The 13562-nt window shown below is 40.0% G+C and overlaps 1 protein-coding gene and 1 non-coding gene across 6 annotated transcripts in view; one reads left to right on the forward strand and one right to left on the reverse strand.

The window, feature by feature from the left end:
* cep43 (centrosomal protein 43) overlaps window positions 1-13562 on the reverse strand; it is a 251093-nt gene that overhangs the window by 229850 nt on the left and 7681 nt on the right. For all 5 annotated transcript variants that reach the window (XM_041182859.1, XM_041182857.1, XM_041182856.1 and 2 more), the window contains exons 2-3: window positions 1500-1553; window positions 142-196 (exon numbers count right to left, since the gene is read on the reverse strand). In XM_041182859.1, coding sequence (XP_041038793.1) covers window positions 142-196; window positions 1500-1553 — 109 coding nt within the window. The remainder of the gene's footprint in view (window positions 1-141; window positions 197-1499; window positions 1554-13562) is intronic.
* On the forward strand, window positions 13191-13299 carry LOC121275507. The gene has a single exon (XR_005942479.1). It is a non-coding gene; the product is annotated as a U6 spliceosomal RNA (small nuclear RNA).

Consider the following 13562-nt stretch of genomic DNA (forward strand, 5'->3'; position numbering starts at 1 on the left):
TCTAGGAAATTCTCCTAAACACACTTCAGAAACTGTTCCCAACCCCCCCAACCCGCCCTTTACACTATGACTAGTCCAGTCTACATTGGGATAATGGAGTCTTCATTTGTTTTACTTGATGCATTCAGTTAAAGCACTTACCATCCTTTGTGTTCAAAAACTTTTTCAAGCTCTCATTAACCAATGGTGTTTTGTTCTGTAAAATAATTAGAATTAGTGGGTTGAAGCCCAAGTCTTACCTCATTAAAACTTTCTTTTCTTCTAAATTGCATTCACGGTTTCATTTTTACTTAATCCTTTTGTCAGATTTGCGAATTATCATCTTCCCATTTTGTTTCTGTTCACTTTGTCCTCTATTCTGTCAAAGGTTATTTTTGGTTATATACTTTCTTTCCAATTTCTCTGGTTAACTTTTTCGTTCTATCTCAGCCTTTATTTCTGACACTTGTAATTGTGAGCTTTTGTTATCCAAACTTAGGGCAGATGAATCTTCTTAAACTACAAAAGAGCCAGAGTCCATTGCCTAAGTATATTTAACAACAGAGATGCTAGGAAAAGGGGAAGAATAAATATACTGGACAATTTTGCTAGTTGTGCAAAGAGGTGATGAACAGAAGCTGGAAAACAAAGAATTGCTTGGAAATTACTATGATAGCGGAAGTTAGACAGTTTCTTCTCCATCACAGAAACACATTCTATACACATTCAGCTAAACCTCTTAACTTTGATTAGGAGGCACTATTAGGTTACCTCTATTACTTTCAGGAATGTAACACTGATCAAATTATAAGTCATAACATTTGCAAATACTGCATTTGGCCCAGATTAACTAGTTAGCTTATTTGATCTAATTGTGGCACAAAATGGCAGCAGCGTTGCCCTCCGTAACAAGTCACTGCACTGTAAAGGGGTATGTTGGGACATCCTTAGGGACTCAGCAGACACTATATAAATTCCATTTTGATGTGCCTAATCCCAGTTATGAAATAGAAGGTAACTCCAGCTATTGGACTTTTCTCCTGATTGATTCCTATGCTTATTATTTGCAAAAGAAAGATGGAGGGGAGATCTTATGGAGGTCTTCAAAAATTATTACAAGAGTTTGATAAGAGTCAATACACACACGATATTTCCACTTGTGGGGAAACTCGGGGGCATAAATAAAAGATAGTCACTAACAAATTCATTAGGGAATTCAGGAGAAACTTCTTTACCCAGAGTCAGGTGAAAGTGCGGAAATTGCTACTGCAATGAGTAGTTGAGGCAAATAGCACAGTTGCTTTTAAGAGGAAGCTAGGTAAATCTGAGAAACAAAGGAATAGAAGGATATGCTAAAAGGGTGAGATTAAGAGGCATGTTGGGGAGGCAGTTCATGTGCAGCATGAACATCAGCATGGACTAACTGAGGGGAATTATTTCTGTGAAAATAATGACATATGTACAGCAATGAATATCATCAGCTGCTGAAAATGACTCCATTGCCTTGCACCAACACTTACCTCTACTCTCTCCTGTTCTTCAAGTGCCAAGAATACAGCTGCCCGTAATTCAGCCTGAAATAGAAAATACTCAGTTTGATCTCATTCTATTTTCTGCTGCCTCAAACTTGGCTCTTATCTACAAAGCATAAGCAAATAAGCTAGTTCACCATTTAGACCCTTCAGCAGCTCATGCTTTAGACTTGTAATCAGGCTAGCAAGGAAATGCATTGGAAATTTGTGACATTTTTCAAATTTCCTTGTACTCAATATATGGTTCCATCTAGATTAATTCACTCAATGGGCATTTGTTCTTATTTTACACACAAGTGTATATTTAGAATTTATGCATACTCAAGTTTTTTGTCTTTCAGGCTGTTTTGATTAGTTAGTTCAAGGGACGAGTCTATTGGTAAGTTTATTTGGTGGGTGGTGCCTGCTGCATGTGGAGGACTGAAGTAAGTGCAGCACGGGTGGCTGCCAATGGTTGGTGGTGGTGCAGGGGCAGAGTGGGGAGGATTGACAAGAACAAACACAGCAGAAGGTAAGGAGAGTACAACAACAAAGTTACACTGGATGGAGAGTTTATTTCCACGAGGGACAGGATGAGATTGAGGAGGATGGTAGGAATGGGATCGGGATGGCAATGGAAGAATGGAATGCAGGGACAGATGGGATGATGGAATTGGTTAAGTGTGGCAAAATAGCAGGAGCAATTACTTGATACAAATTATTCAAAAGCTATTATTTGCACTAAAAATTAAGATTCACTAGATTTGAATGAAAACTTTTTAGAAAAGCTCAGGTGAATTAAAAGAATACATCAATGCTGATTCTGTAGATAATGATAACAACACTTCATATCCTCCAGAGTTTCTACCCAGTCTAACTCCAATGAGCATGTGACAGCACAAACTTAGGCCCAAGAAGGAGCAGTTATAACGTTACTATGAAGCCTCTATCCTAAACAAGGACGTTGTCACGGAAAAGATCAGTAGTTCGGACGCTGGTAGATTTTCAAAGAAAGAGCATTTATCCCTCAAATAATATTGAGCCTATCAGATCAAAATCTACCTTTTCAACCTAGGAGAAAAAAATTTTCAATGGGCTTTCATATTCTATGACTATAAAAAGTCACAAGGTCAGACTCTTGACAAAATTTGTATTTATATTCCTAGGCCTGTTTTTACACATGGACAGCTTTATGTAGCTTTTTCCAAAGTGAGAAGTTTTGATTCTGTTAAAGATTTTGGTAAAAGAATAACTAGAAATTCTATATTTAAAGCAGTTCCATTGCAAGAAGATACTAATGTGACCTCAAATGTTTTGTTCGTCTCTGCTAAGAACATAGGAAATAGAAGCAGGAGTAGACCATGCAGCCCAATCATGGCAGATCTTCAGCTTCCACTTCACTTTCCCACCTGGTCCCCATATCCCTCGACTCCGAGGTGCCAAAAGTTTCAACAATGAAGAACCCACAACACTCTAGGGTAGATAATTGCAAAGCTTCACAATCCTTTGAATGAAGAAACTTCTCCTCATCTCGGTCCTCAATGATTGGCCCCTTATCCAGAGACTGTGCCCTGATGTTCTGGATTCCCCAGCCAGCAGAAATAATCTCAGTGCCTACCCTGTCGAGCCACTTCAGAATCTTTTATGTTTCAATCACCTCTCATTCTTCCAAACTCCAGAGTCTAGGCCTAATTTACTCAGCCTTTCATCATAGGACTAATCTAATCTTAGGAACCAATGTGGTGACTCCTCTTAAACTGCTTCCAATGTAAGTATAGCCTTCCTTAAATATGATGGAGGCAAAACTGTGCATAATACTTAGCTGTGGTCTCACCAAACCTCTATACAATTGTAGCAAGACTTCCTTATTCTTGCATCCCAATTAATCTTGCAAAAAAGAGCAACATTCTACTTGCGTTCCTAATTGCTTGCTGTATCTGTGTGTTCTGTGTTCCTTGAATGAGATCAGATATCAGATTAGTCACTCATTTGGGGCATTGGTAGTTGGGCTTCAGGCAAACTAAATTCACTAATAGTGAACTTAAGTTTGTCTGAAGCCCAGCGACCAAACTTCACTAATTAGTGAGATATCACACATATTTCATCTAGGGAATTGTTGGAGTTCAAAAAGTCTCGAGAGAATTTGTCCTTAGCCTTCAAAAGCAACTCAAATTTTCCTCAGCGTCATCTACTCTGTATGCAGTATATGAACTTTTTGAATTAACACAGAAATTTATTATAACCTTGTACACAATCACCTTATGGAATATGTGCACTGTGAGAAGCACTAGACTATGTTTTTTAAAATTCATTCATGGGATGTGGGCTTTGCTGGCTGGACCAGAATTTATTGCCCATCCCTAGTTGCCCTGGAGAAGGTGGTGGTGAGTTGCCTTCTTGAACCGCTGCAGTCCATGTGGAGTAAGTACACCCACTGTGCTATTAGGAAGGGGGGGTTCCAGGATTTTGACCCAGTGAGAGTGAAGGAATGGCGATATATTTCCAAGTCAGGGTGGTGAGTGACTTGGAGGGGAACTTCTAGTTGGCAGTATTCCCATCTATCTGCTGCTCCTTCTAGATGGTAGTGGTCGTGGGTTTGGAAAGTGCTGTCGAAGGAGCCTTGGTGAATTCCTGCAGTGCATCTTGTAGATGGTACAGACTGCTGCTACAGTGCATTGGTGGTGGAGGGAGTGAATGTTTGTGGATGTGGTGCCAATTAAGCGGGCTGTTTTGTCCTGGGTAGTGCCAAGCTTCTTGAGTGTTGTGGGAGCTGCACTCATCCAGGCAAGTGGGGAGTATTCCATCACACTTCTGATTTGTAGATGGTGGACAGGCTTTGGGAAGTCAGGGGGTGAGTTAGTCGTCGCAGGATTCCCAGCCTCTGACCTGCTCTTGTAGCCACAGTAGTCATATGGTTAGTCCAGTTCAGTACAGTAATGCACTATTATTATAAAAATGAGAGAAGCTTTATTTCTTGATAGTCCTTTTCCAACAGCCAGAAAAGAGATTACATTGAGGAAAGCTGAACCGTGAGGTAGAGCTCTACTTAATATGACTTGTCCATTTATTACCACAGAGCTGTCAATGAGGAAGTGTTCCAGTATGTACGTTGGCAATTGCTTATAAATTCCCAACTTTTTCCCCCCCAAAGAGACATCAAGTTACAAAGATCAGCAGAAAACAATGTTTTTTCGTAAATAAAAGCTGTTTATTATCTGTTCAAAGTAATTACTGTTGTTTTATAAGCGTGATATCTAAACTGAAGGGAACATAGCATAGTGGTTATATAATTGGAGGAATGCTCCGGACACATGAATAGAAGTCCCACCATGGAAGCTGGGAAATTTAAATTCAGTTAATTAAATAAATCTGGAATAAAGAGCTAGATTTCGTATTAGTTGCCATGAAACTACCGGATTATGGTAAAAACTCATCTGGTTTACTAATATCTTTAAGGGAAGGAAATCTGCTGCCCTTACCCATTCTGGTCTACATGTGATTCCAGACCCACCTCAGTGTGGCTGACTCTTGACCCTCTGAAGTGGCCTAGCAAGCCACTCAGTTGCATCAAACCACTACAAAAAATTCAAAGAAGAATAAAACTGGATGGACCACCAGGCATCAACCTGGACACCGAATACGACAAATGCACACCCAGCCCAGTTGACCCTGCAAACCCTCCCTCACTAACATCTGGAAACTTGTACCAACATTGGGAGAAGTGGCCCACAGACAAGTAAAGCAATAGCGTGACACAGACATAATCTCAGAATCATACCTTACAGCCAATATCCTAGACATCTCCATCAACATTCCTGGGTATTTCCTGTCCCATCAAGGTGGCAGGACAGTAGAATACAGTCCAGAGGGTGGCCTGGGAGTCCTCAATATTGACTCTGGACCCCATGGAGTCTCATGGCATCAGGTCCAAAACGGGCAAGGAATCCTCCTTCTGATTACCACCTACTACTCTGATAATTCGGTGCTCTTCCACGTTGAACACCACGTTGGAAGAAATACTGAGGGTGGCAAGGGCACAGAAGACACTGTGGGTTGGGGACTTCAATGTCCATCAAAAATAGTGACTCAGCAGCACCGCTACAGGCCGAGTTGGCCGCTTCCTGAAGAACTTATTTGTTAGCCTAGGCTTGCGGTTAGTGGTGAGAGAACAAACACGAAGGGATAGTCCTACTTGCTCTAGTCCTCACCAATTTATCCATCACATTATTGGAAGGAGTGATCAACAAATGGCCTTTGTGGAGAGGAGCTCCTGTACATCAAGGACACCGGCTATCATGTTGTTTGGCACTATCACTGTGCTAAATGGAATAGATTCAGAAAAGATCAAGCAGCTAAAAATTAGGAATCCATGATGCAATGTGGGTCATCAGGAAGAAGACAGGCAGACTTGCATTCACACAGCACTTTTCACAACCACCTGCTCAAAGCGCTTTACAGTCAATGAAGTAGCTTTTAAGTGTAGTCACTGATGCATTGTAAGACATGCGGCATCCAATCTGTGTATAGCAAATTCCCAAAACAGTAATGCAATAATGACCAGATGATCTGTTTTTGTGATGTTAACTGGGGTGTAAATATTAGCCAGGGCATTAAGGATAACACCCCAGTAGCAGAATTGTATTTCACCACAATCCATAAATTCATGGCCCAGCATATCTCTTATCCTATTGTTATCATCATGCCAGGGGACCAAACCTAGTTAAATAAGGAAGTCATACACCATCCTGACTTGGAAATATATCACTGTTCCTTCACTATGGCTCGGTCAAAATCCTGAAACTCCCTTTCTAACAGCATAGGTTCATGACATGGACTGCAATGGGTCAAGAAAGCAGCCCAGAGCCATGTTCTCAAGAGCTTTAGGAATGCTGTCCTTGCCAGTAATACCCAAATCCCATGAACAAATACAAAAAGAAAACTTTGTATAAGTGAGACACTGATGAATGGATTCACGGCAGAAAAAAAGAGATGCAATTCCAATAGCTTATGCTCCTGGCATCAACATGTTCGTCTGGTTAATGCATCATCTACTCGTGTTACTGCTCCCATTATAATCATAAAGACAGATAGCTTAGTCAGATTTTTTGAGCTATAGAATGAAAACATTCCAGTTTAAAGTGAAAATAGCTTAGTTTCCCTCAAGTTAGCTTAGTTTGAAGTCAGCTCCCTGACTACGACTGGTTCTAATTAACGCTACTAGAAACAAGACAGACCCTACTTGACTGTCTCAAAACTACCGGGAAAATAAAAACTTTAAAAAGCCTAATTAATGTCAGACGAGTTCAATAATTATTCACCTAAAACTTTACTTCCCTTTTAGTGTTATTCCAAAGAAATTACAAATACATTTTTCAAAACACTGATACTAAGATTATTTACAAGAAACTCCAAATTTAATACATTTGATCTGGAGGCAGGAGGGAAAATAACTATGTGGCTCACAATACCAAAACTGGTTACTAAAACGGCATGGGTACTACATGCCATTGTTGCTTACCTCTACAGGATGAAGTTAAAACCCCCTCACGGTAGAAAGTGCTGCAATTATTTTGATAATGATTTTGATATTTGCAAAACATCGGGACAGGCTTTAAGGGCTGAAAGCCAATAAATTCCCAGAGATTATATATACCCGAGAGCACTGTGACAGATTACGGACAAAGTCTACAATAAACTGATTGTCATAATGAGGAAACAATAAACACAAAGGAAGTCCCACTGGTTTGGAAGGTAGTCACCAGGGTGCCCATTTTCAAAAAAAAGGCAACAAAGCAAACCCAGATAACTAAAGCTTCATTAGGCTAACAACAACAATTTGCAAAATAATGGAACTGATCATTAGGTACAAATATGAGGATTGCCGACGTGAATAATCTAGTAATTAGTATTAACGTGTTTATGGAGCAGCTGATCCCATTTGACAAACCTGCTCAACCTGTTTTGAGAAAGTGTTGTTTTTGGAGTTTCTTTACTCCATTTATTGTTTGATTTCTGTGTCTCTGGATACTCTGGCAGTCAAGTTTGAACTTCTTACATTCCAGAATGTTTTCATAAACCTAGATATCCAAGTAAAATTCATGGTCATGACTTGCCCAGGGTCTTTTTCAGATTATTTCCTGTGCTGTCATCTTTGGAAGGTGACAATAGTACATTTCACTGACCTTTGACTTAAACTTTAACCGTTTAACAAATTTATTAAACAACAGATTGAGCAAACAGCTGTAGTCATGTGTTTTTACAGAAGTTACTATATCTCACTAGCTCAACTAATGCAAAATACTATGTTCACGACTGCTTCATTAAACTGTGATAGAAGTTATATTTCTTGCATCCAATCTTTTCCCACCCCTCAACAATGCAAGCTATCTGGCTTGATTATCTTTCGTCAAAGACTTGAGACTGACTCCCCAATTTGAGCAAGGCAGGTTTAATGGCTATATATAAGCAATTAGATTTAAAGGTTTGTTAAAATTTAAAAATAGCTAACAATCAAATTCACGTTGGAATTAATTCCTCAAAACATTAGTATTTAAATTGAATGGCTTATATACCAGGCACAGAAGACTGAAACTAAAAATTGGTAACAAATGCGTCAAGTTACGGTGGGGTATGATTTATATAGGTGAGGTTGATTTTTAATCCCTTACCTACCATAACAAAATTAAAAATTCACGATACCACACTGAATCCTATAAATGAAAATACTTCATTTTTGTTACAGCAACATCTCAAGTGAATATCAAAAAGGTGTAAAATATGGCATACCAAATCTCCAGAAAGCATTTAAATTCTACATGAAAAGTTCCACACAACCTTAAGGCTGGGGCAAAACTTGCATTCAATAAATTTGAAGCTAAAAGTGGATGCAGCATGCACTTCTTACTAACGCGTGTTGGAGAATTAAGTGGAGTTACAGTGCATTGCATTAAAAGATGCTACGAGTGCACATTGCTGTATGGATGGCCAGAAAAGTGCTCAATTTTGCCCATTTTAGAATTGTAGAACAAGAGAACGACATAGATAAAGAGGATAGCAAAAAGGGAAATTTGCACATATAAATTTGTCATTGTGTCAAAACATCTCAAATTGGTTAAGGTGATGAATCACCTTTCTGTAATGGAGTAAATATTATACAATGCTATAACTCAGTTTTAAACATACAGAAAACACTCCACAAACAGAAAATAAATGATCAGTTAATTTACTTGCTGCCTTGGTTGAGGGATGAGTGAACACCATCAGAACTCCCATCTCTTCAAGTTGATGTTAAATCACCGTCTCTTGCCAACGCAAGATGGCCACTGATACCAATCTGTGCATATGAACAAGGAACAGGAATAGGCCATTCAGCCCCTCAAGCTTGCTCCGCCATTAATAAGATCATAGCTCTTCTGATAGTAACCTGAAATCTGTATCCCACCTACCGCCGATAGCCTATCACCCCCTTGCTTACCAAGAATCTATCCACCTCTGCCCTAAAAATATTCAAAAGCTCTGCTTCCACCACCTTTTCAGGAAAAGAGTCCCAAAAACTCTCAACCCGCTGAGTGAAAAAATTTCGCCTCATCTGTTTTAAATGGGGGACCCCTTATTTTTAAACAGTGACCTCTAGTTCTTGATTCTTCCACAAGAGGAAACATCCTCTCTGCATTCACCTTCTCAAGACTCCTCAGGATCTTATATGTTTCAATCAAGTCACCTCATACTCTTTTAAACTCCTGTAGATACAAGCCTAGTCTGTCCAACCTTTCCTCATAAGACAACCCACCCATTCCAGGTATTGGTCTAGTGAACCTTCTCTGAACTGCTTCCAATGCATTTACATCCTTCCTTAAATAAGGTGACCAATACTGTACACAGTACTCCAAATGTGGTCTCAATAGTACCCTGTGCAACTGAAGTATAAACCTCCCTACTTACATATTCAATTCCCCTCGCAATAAATGATAACATTCTATTAGCACTCCTAATTACTTGCTGTACTTGCATACCAGCCTTTTGTGATTCATGCACTAGGACACCCAGATCCCTCTGCACCTCAAGAGCTCTGCAATCTTTCAACATTTAGATAATATGCTTCTCTTTTATTCTTCCTGCCAAAATGGACAATTTCACATTTTCCCACATTATACTCCATCTGCTAGATCTTTGCCTACTCCTATATCTGTTCGTAGCCTCCTTATATCTTCTTCACAACTTACTTTCCTACCTATCTTTGTGTCATCCGCAAATTTGGCAAGCATCTCTTCAATCTCCTCATCCAAGTCATTTATAAAAATTGTAAACAGTTGAGGGCCCAGCACTGACTACCGTGGCACATTGTTACATCTTGCCAACCTGAAAAATACCCATTTATACCTACTCTCTTTGTTAGCCAACCAATCTTCTAACAATGCCAATATGTTACCCCCTATACCATGAGTTTTTGTTTTCTGCAATAACCTTTGGTATGGCACTTTATCAAATGTCTTCTGGAAAGCTAAGTACAGTACATCCACTGGTTCCCCTTTATCCACAGCACATCTTACCTCCTCAAAGAATTCCAATAAGTTGGTTAAACACGATTTCTCTTTCACAAAACTAGATTGACTCTGCCTGATGACTTTGAGCTCATCCAAGTGCCCAGCTATAGCTTCTTTAATAATAGCTTCTAACATTTTTCCTCTGGCAGATGTTAAACTAACTGGCCTGTAGTTTCCCACTTTGTCTCCCTCCTTTTTTTGGCTAATGGAATTATATTTGCTATTTTACAATCTAATGGGACCATCTCCAAGTCTAGGGAGTTTTAGAAAAATTAAAACCAACGCATTAACTATCTCACTAGAGCCTTCTTTTAAGACCCTAGGGTGAAGTCCATTAGGACCCAGGCACTTGTTAGCCCGCAGCTCCAACAAATTACTCAGTACCACTTCTCTGGTGATTGCAATTTTCCTGAGTTCCTCCCTCCCTTTCATTTCCTGATTTATAGCTGCTTCTGGGGTGTTACTTGTATCATCCAATGTGAAAACTGATGCAAAATACCTGTTCAATTCATCTGCCATCTCGTTTCCATTATCAATTCCCCAAGCTCACTTTCTATCAGACCAACTTTAACTCTTTTCTTTTTAAAATATTTATAAAAACTCTCACTATATTTTTTTATATTTCTGGCTAGCTCTCTCTCAAAGTTTTCCTTCCTTATTAGTCTTTTAGTCATTCTTTGCTGTTTCTTATATTCTGTCCAAACTTCTGATCTTCCATCTATCTTTGCACAATTATATGCTTTTTCTTTAAGTTTGATACTATCTTTAGCCTTTCTAGTTAACCACAGATGATGTGTCCGTTCCGTTGGAGTTTTTCCTTACTCGTTGGAACGTATCTAATCTGGGCATTCTGAAGTATCCTCTCAAATATTAGCCACTGCATCTCTATTCACCTATCCCTTAACCTAATTTGCCAATTCACTTTAGTCAGCACAGCTTTCATGTCCTCATCATTGCCCTTATTTAAGTTTAAAACCTTAGTCTCAGACCCACCCCTCTCTCCCTCAAACTGAAAGTAAAATTCAATCATATTATGGTCACTGCTACTTAGGGGCGCTTTCACTATGAGATCATTAATTACTCCCATCTCATTACCAGGTCTAGTATAGCCTGTTCTCAGGTTGGCTCCAGAACCTGCTGTTCCAAGAAACTATCTTGCAAACATTCAATGTACTCCTCATCTAGGCTATCTTTGCCCATCTGACTTTTCCAGTCTATATGTAAATTAAAATCTCCCATCATTATTGCCGTGCCTTTCTGACAAGCTCCAATTATTTCTTCCTTTATGCTCAACCCTACCATTTATTTACTGTTAGGGGGGCCTTTACACAACTCCCACAAGTGACTTCTTGCTTTTACCATTTCTCATCTCTACCCAAACCATTTCCACATCCTGGTTTCCTGAACTTAGATCATCCCTCTCTATTGTGCTAATACCATCATTAACTAACAGAGCTACGCCTCCACCTTTTCCTCACTTCTTGTCCTTCCTAAATATCCTGTACCCTTCAATATTTGGGTCCCAATCCATGTCCTCCTGCAGCCATGTCCCGGTAATGACTATCAAATCGTAATTATTTATTTCAATGTGCACTCTCAGTTCATCTGTTTTGTTTCGAATGCTACGTGAATTCAGATACAGAACTTTTAGTTTTATCCTTTTATTTATTTTTATAACCTCTAGTTTCATCTGTTGACTTGCTGTTAGGTTTGTACTCTCTATCCCTTCCTGTCACGGTCTGTTTTTCATTTCCCATACTTTTTTATTTTGTCTTGTCTCTGCTCTTTGATTTACCACATCTTCCCAAATTTGATCCCTTGCCCCCACTATTTCAGTTTAAAACCCTCTCTACTTCCCTAGTTATACAGCTTGTAAGATTACCGATCCCAGCACGGTTCGGGTGTAGACCGTCCCAATGGTGCATATCCCATTTTCCCCAACACTGGTGCCAGTGCCCCATGAACCAGAACCCACATCTCCCACACCAGTCTTTGAGACACACATTCATCTCCTTAATCTGATTTGTCTGATGCCAATTTGCACATGGCTCAGGTAATAATCCAGAGATTATGACCTTTGAGGTTCTGCTTCTTAATTTGTGCCTAGGTCCTCATTCTGGCTATGCAGAACCTCCCTTCTTTGTCCTGCCAATGTTGTTGGTACTACGTGGACCACGATGACTGGGTCCTCCCCCTCCCACTGTAAGTTCTTCTCCAGCCCCAAGCAGATGTCCCACACCCTGGCAGGCAACACAACCATCTGGACTCACGTTCTTTACTGCAGAGAACGGTGTAAATCCCTCTGATTATACTATCCCCTACCACTACATTGCTTTTTGCTCTACCCACTTGAGTGGCTTTCTGTACCACAGTGCCATGACCAGTTAGCTCATCCACCCTGAAGCCCCCACTCTCATCCAAACAAGCTGAAAAAACCTCAAACTTGCTGGATAATTGCAGAGGCTCACCCTCCTGTTCTCCAAGTCCCCTTATCTGCCTCCCTTGCAGTCACACTCTCCTGTCCCTAACCACTGACCAAATCAGAAGACCCTGCCCCAAGAGGTGTACCTCCTGGTACAAAGAACACAGGTAACTTTCCCCCTCCCTGATGCATCACAGTGTCTGTAGTTCAGCCCCCAGCTCATTAACTCTAAGCTGAAGCTGCTCAAACTCCAAACACTTACTGCAGACATGTTTGCCCTGAATCAAACTGGCATCCAGGAGCTCCCATATGCTGCAGCTGTGACACATCACCTGTCCTGCTATCCTTAATGTGTTCTAATCAACTATTTAATTATTTTATTCAATTATATATTTTATTTTTGTGTGTATATATTTTATTAACCTTACCACCAGTTGCTAGACTATTTTGAACCTTAGGAATAGAATAAACCTTAGTCCCTTACCAGATACACACCAAATAACTAGCTTCTTGTCTTGTAGCAGAGTATGATCACTTCCTGAAGGCTGAGAAAGTTAGAAAGCAAAAGAGTACCTCTTTCCCAACTCCCAGCACTCTATTCTAAGTTGCACTTCCTGCAGTATACCTTACCTACAGCACCTCTTTCCCCCATGCCACCAAATTCCCACTTGGACTTGGTGTATCTCTCACTCAGGCCAAAGTCTCCATTCACTGATTGGGTGCCTCTTACCGATCGTACGCTCGTTTCGGCAGCACATATACTAAAATTGGAACGATACAGAGAAGATTAGCATGGCCCCTGCGCAAGGATGACACGCAAATTCGTGAAGCGTTCCATACTTAAAATAAAAAAAAGTAGAGTCCCTTTCTGATATAGAACTGTGATGGGTCACTCTCTAGCCTAGTTTCCTGCTACAATTATCAACAGCCGATTTAGGTCCCATTCAGGTGATTGACAGTTAACTGCCTGTTTAACTAGCCAACTTAACTTATTTAAAGGCTGTTAATTCTAGGTCAGAATCTGTCTCTTACTCCAAAATTGAACTTGAAAAGGATTTACCAGTTGAATTCCCACTTGAACTAAATTCCCAAATATACTCACTCAGT

This window comes from Carcharodon carcharias, chromosome 2 (genome assembly GCF_017639515.1).
Source record: "Carcharodon carcharias isolate sCarCar2 chromosome 2, sCarCar2.pri, whole genome shotgun sequence".
NCBI classification, from domain to species: Eukaryota; Metazoa; Chordata; class Chondrichthyes; order Lamniformes; family Lamnidae; genus Carcharodon; species Carcharodon carcharias.